At 36.0% G+C, this 9,462-nt stretch overlaps 1 protein-coding gene across 1 annotated transcript in view; it reads right to left on the reverse strand.

Moving 5' to 3' along the window:
• The window catches only part of VWF (von Willebrand factor), a 198,100-nt gene that overhangs the window by 4,709 nt on the left and 183,929 nt on the right, over window positions 1-9,462 (reverse strand). Inside the window, exon 46 of the mRNA XM_011955306.1 lies at window positions 252-350. Within this exon, the coding sequence (XP_011810696.1) occupies window positions 252-350 (99 nt within the window). The remainder of the gene's footprint in view (window positions 1-251; window positions 351-9,462) is intronic.

The raw sequence follows: 9,462 nt of genomic DNA on the forward strand, positions 1-9,462 counted from the left end.
AAAAAAAAAAAAAAAAAATCAACAACTCCAAATCGTGAGGCCATACACCTGTCAAGAAGAGCAACAAAATAACTAAATAAAAGAGAAAATTCTGTGCCTGTGATAAGTCATTTATCTTTTCTTTATATAATCAGAAAGAAGTAGAAAAAGAAGCCAATACTGAACCAAACTTAGTCCCTCTTTCTTGAAGAAAAATTTCCAAAAAGGGAAGCAAGATGGTGACATGTGAGGGAGCCCCAGCTTGCTCCTACCTTCAGTGTCATGATCTGTCCTCCTCTTAGCCGAATGGTGCAAGTTGTAGGCAAACATCTCCCACAACATTCTCCTGTGTTATTTTCTTCCTTGTAACCCTGTATCCAGAGGGGGAAAAAGCAGCCACAGTTAACCTCCCTAAAACATCCCAATTATAAGTAGGCTTATTTTGCTGGCCTCTCATCTCTCCTGTCCAGTAGTTTCACCTAGAATTCGGAAAGTCAACATCCAACTAGCTTTTGTCAGTTCTCAGTCCCCTAGGTAGCATTCCTTCCCTCTGCATGTGTACATCTCACTCAAGTTGCAGCAACCAGACCTATTAAATGAGACCTTTTCCCTGAGCTTCAGACTTACAAGTTCCGTTGGTTACTGGACATTTTATTGTCATCTTGAGACTTGCATCCAAAAGGAAATTTGATTTTTGTCCCAAATCTCATCCTTCTCTGGTATTCCCTATTTCGGTAAATGGTGTTAATCACCCAATCTTTCAAACAAGAAATCTGAGAGTTATCCTCGACTTCCCCTTTTTTCTCATCCCCTGCTTATCACCAAATCTTGACAAAAATGTATGTCAAACTCATCCATTGCTTGTCATGACCAGTCTCCTCTTTCATCATCAAGTCTAAATAACCATCATCTACCAGGGACTCTGGTAATAGTCTTATTTTGTCTTCCTACCTTCATTCTTGCTCCCCTGCTACAGGTTACCACACAGCTGCCAGAATGATCTTCTTAAAAAGCCTACGTCTACTCTTGTCCCTCCTCAGTTTAGAAATTTTTGATGAAGGTCTGGCTCTAGTTATGGCACAGTGGACTGTATTGGACTAACCCTCCTGCAGACGATGATTATAAACAATTGACGAAATATTTAAAGCAACTGTTCAAAAGCACTGGAGGGAGACCAAAATCAAGAAGAAAGTCTAGATTATTTAATCCTTGAAAAAAGGAACCATAATCGACAAGATTCATGTTTAAATGGCTTTTCCCACGAGAGCCATCTGTATGGCACTGGACAGCCAGAACTCAAGCAGAAAACTGTAGTTGTATTTGCCTGAGGACTCAGCAGACAAGAGTTTGGAACTGCTAGAATAGCTGGAAACTAAAGGGAAAAATGCCAGAAAAGAGGAAGTCAGAAAGAAGCCCCTAAATCTGCATGTAAACTCCTCTGAACTCTTTGGTTGATCCCTTAATTATACATCTGTAGGTGAGCCTACAAGAAGCCCAGAGACAAAACAACAGCTGGAAAGCTCAAAGACCTGAACAGAAACTTCAGTTGCCACACACCACACAGGAGAGAGTTTGCAGTCTGAATTCTAACAAGTTGGAGGGGCTAAACACCTGGGTTCCCATTGGAACGTCACAAGGGACAAGCTTGCAGAGTAAACACTGTGTCTCAGGACTAAAATATTCAGCCTAGGGCTAAGAAAAATGCAGAAATAGACCTTCCCCAATGTAGTTTAAGAATCAAGACTTCTATAGTTTCAAATGAACCACCAATAATCTAACCACCTTCTAGAACCAAACTTAACCTTTATTACAAAGAAATAGCAGAATTAAGAGTCTCTTCAACATATCTTCCACCAAGGTCTAATACATAGTAAAAAAAAATTTCATGCAAAGAAATAGAAAAATCTGATCTATACCAAGAGAATTATCACTCAATATAAACAGACACAGAAATTGCCCCAATATTGCAATTAACAGGCAGGAACTTTAAAATAACTATGATAAATATGCTAAAGAGTCTAGAGGAAATGATGGATATAATGGAAAAATAGAAAGGGAATTTTAGGAACAATCTGGAGACTTTAGAAAAAAATCAAATGGAAATCTTAGAACTTGGAAACACAATACTCTAAATAAAAAATTAACTAGATTGGATTAACTGCAGACAGGACACAAGAAAAGAAAGGATCCTTGACTTTTAAGACATCAATAGAAATTACCCAAACTGAAGCACACAGAGGAATAAAGATGCAAAATACATATATATGGAGCCCCAAGGACCAATCGAATAGTATCAATCGTTTAATATATAGTCATGAGCCAAAAAACAATGTTTCAGTCAACAACAGACTACATGTATGACAATGGTCCCATAAAATTACAATGAACAGAAAAATTCCTATCACCTAGTGACTTCAGTGCACAACACATCACTCACGTGTTTGTGGTGATGCAGGTGTAAACAAACCTACTGTGGTTCCAGTCATATAAAAGTATAGCACATACAATTATGTACTTGATAATAATAAACAACTATGTTACTGGTTCATCAATACTTTAGAGATACTCCTTATATTTACTGAAAATATAAAAAGTTAACTGTGAAACAGCCTCAGGTAGGTCCTGCAGGAGTATTTCTGAAGAAGGCATTGTTATCACAGAAGATGACATCTCCGTAAGTGTTATTTCCCCTGAAGACTTTCCAGTGGAACAAGATGTGGAGGTAGAAGACTGATAATGATTACTGCAGCCCTGTGTAGGCCTAGACTATTATGCATGCTGAGTTTTCATTTTTAACAAAAAACTTTAAAGATTAAAAAATGCTGGCAGGGCGTGGTGACTCATGTCTGTAATCCCAGTACTTTGGGAGGCTGAGGCAGGCGGATCACGAGGTCAGGAGAGCGGGACCATCCTGGTTAACACAGTGAAACTCCATCTCTACTGAAAATACAAAAAAAAATGAGCCGAGTGTGGTGGCAGGCACTTGTAGTCCAAGCTACTTGGGAGGCTGAGGCAGGAGAATGGTGTGAACCCAGGAGGCGGAGCTTGCAGTGAGCCAAGATGGCAACACTGCACTCCAGCCTGGGTCACAGAGCAAGACTCCGTCTCAAAAAGAAAAAAAGAAATGCCTATAGTTCCACTTGTTTGGGAGGCTGAGGCAGGAGGATCAGTTGATCCCAGAAGTTTAGGCTGCAATGAGCTATGATAATGCCTATGCACTCCAGCATGGGTGACAGAATGATACCCTCTCACGATTAAAAAAAAAAAAAAAGTTAAAAAAATTAAAAATTTTAAAAATAGAAAAAAGCTTTTAGAATAAGAAAAAATATTTTTGTACAGCTGTACAATGTGTTTTAAGCTAAGTGTTATTACAAGAATCAAAAAGCTTTTAAAATTTAGTGAGCTAAAGTTAATTTACTATTGAAGAAAGAAAAATATTTAGTAAATTTAGGGTAGCCTAAGTGTACAATGTTTATAGTCTATAGCAATGTCCTAGGTCTTCACATTGACCCACCACTCACTCTCTGACTCACCCAGAGCAACTTCCAGTCCAATAAGCTCCATTCTTGCTAAGTGCCCTACACAGGTATGTCATTTTTGTCCTTTATATATTTTTTACTGTACCTTTTCTACATTCACATATGTTTAGCTATACAAATGCTAATCACTGTGTTACAGCTGCCTACAGTATTCAGCACAGTAACATGCCATACAGGTTTGTCACCTGGGAGTAACAGGTTATACCATATAACCTAGTAATGTAGTAGACTAGACCATCCAGATTTGTATATGTGCACTCTATCATCTTTGCACAACAAAAACCACCTAACGATGCATTTCTTCGAACATATCCCCACTGTTAAGCAACATGTGAATGTACATGTAATGTTTCAGAAAGACAGTAAAAAAAATGGAACAGAAAAAAAATTAAAGAAATAATAACTGAATTTTTTCTCAAATTGATCAGTAAATCAACCCACAAATCCAGGAAACTATGAATCCAAAATAGAAAATGTATGAAGAAAATTACTCAAACACATATACTCAAGCTTCTGAAAACTAAAGAAAAACCATTAAAGCATCCAATAGAAGGGGAGAAATGCAAAAAAGAAAACAATAAAAATGGCGGCTGACTGGTCATCAGAAATAACACAAGCCAAAAGACAATCAAATCAAACATACTTAAAGTGATGAAATTTTAAAAAAACCTGTCAACCTAGAATTCTATATTCAGTAGTAAATGAAGGCAGAATACAGACATTTTCAGATAAATGAAATCTGAGAAATGTGTTGTCATCCAGCCCTGCACTAAAAGTTCTTTAGGCTGAAGGGAAATGATATAATATGGAAATTCAGATATGTAAGAAGGAAGAGCACTGAAAATTATAAATATGTAGGTAAATATAAAACATCACTTTCAGTTCACTTTTTTAATTCTATGTAAGACAAGTGACTGTTTAAAGCAAAAATAATAGCAATACCTTGTGGAATTTCTCTCTTCTTATGTAGAAGTAAACTATATGGCAACAAAAGTACAAATTGTGGAAAAAGCATATTGTACATGAAATGTTATATTATTAAATCAAAGTGGACTGTGATAAGTCTAGAGCAACTACTAAAATAGTAATGTGAAGAAACACAAAGGTCAATAGAAGAGATATAATACTAACAAAAAGAAAAAAAGGAAAAACTCAATTGAACCAAAAGACAAAAAAGAATTAACAACAGAACAAATAACAAAGAAGATAGCAGATAAAATGAATAAGAATAGATTTAACCCCAACCATATCAATACTTACATTAAATGGAGATTGTCACCTTTAGATTTTAAAAAGCAAAACTCAATTAGTATGTTGTTTTCAAGAGATGCACTTTTAATTTAGATAGATAGGTTGAAAAGAAAGATATAATAGACAAATTAGCCAACGTAAGAAAGTTGATATAGGTGTATTAATACCAAACAAGGCCAGTGTGCTGGCTTCATGCCTATAATATCAGCACTTTGAGAAGCCCAGGCAGGAAGATTACTTGAGCCTGGGAGTTCGTGACCAGCCTGTGAAACATGGCAAAACCCCATCTCTACAAAAAATACAAAACATCAGTCAGGCGTGGTGGTGCACAACTGTAGTCTCAGCTACCTGGGAGGCTGAGATGGGAGGATTACCTGAGCCCAGGAAGTCAAGACTGCAGTGAGCCATGATCACACCACTGCACTCCAGCCTGGAAGACAGAGTGAGACCCTGTCTCAAAAAAATAAATACATAAACAAAAAAGATTGCTCTTCACTTAGGGGAAGGAGGTAAAGGATTTTTATCTGTTGTCTTTCACTGATTTGATCCCTCTGCTTCGATAAATGATAGTAGATGCTATATATGTTGAATGAGTGAATAACTGACTGTAATTCTTAGTTTGTTATCTTGGTCCATTGTTGTCAAGCTTAGATAGGACTCGAGACAGCTTAAGATGAGGAATTTTACCAAAAATAAAGGAAGTGACTGGGTGCGGTGGCTCACACCTGTAATCCCAGCATTTGAGAGGCTGAGGTGGAAGGATTTCTTGAGCCCAGGAATTCATGACCAGCCTGGGCAACATAGCAAAACTCCATCTCTACAAAAAAATTAATTGGACATAGTGGCACGCACCTCTAGTCCCAGCTAGGTGGGAGGCTGAGGTGGGAGAATCACCTGAGCCTGGGAGGTCAAGGCTGCAGTGAGCCCTGATTGTGTCTCTTCACTCCAGCCTGGGCGACAGAGAGAGATCCTATCTCTAAAAAAGAAAGGAGGTGATTTTATAACGACAAAAGAATAGATTCATCAAGACATAAGAATGCTAAATATGTATGCATCTACAGAGTTTCATAATATATGAAGCAAAAATGGATACAACTAAAGGGAGAAATAGGCTAATCCACAGTCTTAGTCACTGATTTTTATGTTCTCTCAGTAATTGATAAAAAACAAGTAGAAAAAAGATAAATGAAGACACAGAGGATTTGGAAAACTATAAAAACCAATATGACCTAGTTGGAAATAATAAACGATTACGTTCCAAAACTGCAGAGCACACATTATTCTCAAATGCACATGGAATATTCACAAACATAGACCACAATGTGGGCCATAAAAATGTAAACATGGATAAACAGAGCCTGACTAGATTAAAAAGTAAATAAATGTCAAGACTGTGAAATCTTAGAGATTATATTCTATGACCAATTTCAATATAATTTCATTATATTGAAATTAGCAACAATAAAGTAATGAAAAACACACCACCATATTTGGAAATTAAATAGAATACTTTTAAATAACCCATGGATCAAAAAATAAATATTTTTATCTAGAGGTAATAAAAAACAATATATCAAAATCTGAGGAGTACAGCAAAAACAGTTCTTGAAGGAAAATTTATATTTTAAATGCTTATTTAATAAATATTTTAAATGCTTCATAATATATGAAGCAAAAATTGATACAACTAAAGGGAGAAATAGGCTAATCAACAGTCTTAGTCAGTGATTTTTATGTTCTCTCAGTAATTGATAAAAAACAAGTAGAAAAAAGATAAATGAAGACACAGAGGATTTGGAAAACTATAAAAACCAATTAAATGCTTAAAATCATGAGCTAAGCTTCCATAATAAAATGCTAGTGAAAAAAGAGCAAATTAGACCCAGTCATTAAATGACAGGACATAATAAAAATAAGGGCAGAAATCAATAAAATAGAAAAGAAAAATATAAAAAGTAAAACAAAGGCAAAAGTTGGATCTTTGAAAGATTAATGATAACAATATATAATATAATAATATATATTATCATATATTATAAAATAATATATAATAGACAAAGTAGTCAAAATAAGAAAATCTCTAGCTAATCAAGAAAATAAAAAGAAACAAACTATCAGTATTAGAAATAATAGAAGGTTTACAACTGCACATTCCACAGATGTTAAAAGTATAATAAGGAAATGTTATAAACAACTTTGTGTAACTAAATTTGACCAACTTAAATACATGGATAAGTTCCATGAAAAACCGATTTACCAAATTAATTCAAGAAGAAATAGAAAATCTGTCTTTTTATTTTAAAAGTTGAATTTTATATATAAAACTTTTCCACGTGAAAAGTTTCAAGCCTCGTAAGCTTCACTGATGAAATCTGCCAAAAATTTTAGAAAGAAATAATACCAATTTTACATAAGCTCTTTAGAAAACACCACCATATTTTGTTGGATTTTGCATAACCCTGACATCAAAATCTAACAAAAGCATTAAAGAGAAGAAAATTAGAAACCTATCCCTCTTAACATAAACATAAAAATCCTTAACAAAAGACAAGCAAATGGATCTAGCAGCAGATGTGAAACAGGATAACACGTCATGAAGGAGGTTTATCAAAAGAATGAAAGGTTGGCTCACCATGTGAAATCAATCCATACAATTCCTCATGTTAACAGAATTAACGGGGAACCATATGGTCATCTTAAAATATATAGCAAAACTTTCTGACAAAATTTAAAACCCATTCATTGTAGAAACTCTCAGGACTAAAAAAAATAGAAGAGAACTTCTCCAATATTCCACAGGACAGGAGGCCCCAGTACCGGTCCGTCCATGGCCTGTTAGGAACTGGGCTGCACAGCAGGAGGTGAGCAGCGGGGCAACAAGCAAAGCTTCATCTGTATCTGCAGCCACTTCCCATCACTCACATTACCAACTGAGCTCCGCCTCCTGTCAGATCAGCAGCCAGCATTAGATTCTCACAGGAGCCCAAACCCTACTGTGAACTGCGCATGCAAGGGATACAGGTTGTGCGCTCCTTATGGGAATCTAATGCCTGATGACCTGTCACCGTCTCCCATCACCCCTAGATGGGACTATCTAGCTGCAGGAAAACAAGCTCAGGGCTCCCACTGATTCTACCTTATGGTGAGTTATATAATTATTTCGTTATATATTACAATATAATAATAATAGAAATAAGGTGCGTAATAAACATAATGCGCTTGAATCACCCCAAAACCATTCTCCCAACCCTGGTCCATGGAAAAACCGTCTTCCGCAAAACTGGTCCCTGGTGCCAAAAAGCTTGGGCACTGCTGTTGTTGAACATCCAACTATATCGTACTTAATGAATTAACTCCCTCCAACATCAGAAACACAACATTCCCATCAGTTCTATTCAATATTGTACTGATTATATCAGCCAGTTTGATAAGCAAGAAAAACAAAACAGAATGTATAAAGATTTCAAAAGAAGTAAAAGCTGTCTTTATTTGAACGTGTCATAACTGTTCATGAAGAAAATCCTTAGGAATCTGCCCCCTCAAAAAAAAAAAAAAAGAAAAGAAAAAAACACCGTTACTACAGCTAGTAAGTGAATTTAGCAAGGCTGAAGAGTACAAGATCAAAATATAAAAACTAATTTTATAAAAGCAACAAACAAAATATAAAAATTTTTAAAAACTTCCATTCACAATGTCATCCAAATACTAGGTAATAAGTGTAACAAAATTTGTGCATCTACACACACAAAAAAAATCATTGCAGAGAAAAATTAAAGAAGACTGCTAAGATGTGAATGTGTGTGTCCCTCCAAAATTCCTATGTTGGGATTTAAACCCCCAACTGATGATATTAAGAGATGGGGCCTAAGTGATTAAGTCATGAGGGCTCCACTCTCATGAGTGAATTTGTGCTGTTATGGAAAAAAAAAAAAAAGTTAAAGGGAATGCCCTAGTGCCTTTTGCCTTTCCACCGTCTGCCACATGTGGATGCCATGAGAAAGCACTGCCTGTGAGGAGCAGGCCATCATCAGACATCAAATCTGCTGGTACCTTAATCTTGGACCTCCAGATTATTAATTTCTGTTCTTTATAAATTATCCAATCTCAGGTATTGTGTTACAGCAGCACAGACTGAGAGCAAGACCTAAAAAATTGAGGAGATATACTATGTTCATAGATGGAAAAACTCAACATTGTTTAGATATCCTTTCTCTCCAGATTAACCTATAGGTTCAATATAATCCAGCATACTTTAAACACTTTTTTAAATAAAGATTAACAAGACGACTCTTAATTTATATAGGAATTGAAAGGACATTAAATAGCCAAAACAATCTTGAAAAAGAGCAAAGTTGAAGAACTTAAATTATCTAATTTCAAGGCTAACCATAAAGTTACAGTACTCAAGACAGTAGTGTGACCATAAGGATGGACAAATTAAAGGATCAGAAAAAAAGGAACCTAGCAATTGATCCATACATACACAGGCAATTCATTCATTTTTTGTTTGTGTTTTTTGTTTTTGAGACAGGTCTCACTCTGTTACCAGGCTGGAGTAGAGTGGCGTGATCTCAGCTCACTGCAACTTCTGCCCCGCCTGGTTCAAGTGATTCTCCTGCCTCAGCCTCCTGAGTAGCTGGGATTACAGGCACCCGCCACCTCACCCAGCTAATTTTTGTATTTTTAGTAGAGA

The sequence above is a fragment of the Colobus angolensis genome, unplaced genomic scaffold (assembly GCF_000951035.1).
Source record: "Colobus angolensis palliatus isolate OR3802 unplaced genomic scaffold, Cang.pa_1.0 Scaffold11, whole genome shotgun sequence".
Taxonomy (NCBI): Eukaryota; Metazoa; Chordata; class Mammalia; order Primates; family Cercopithecidae; genus Colobus; species Colobus angolensis.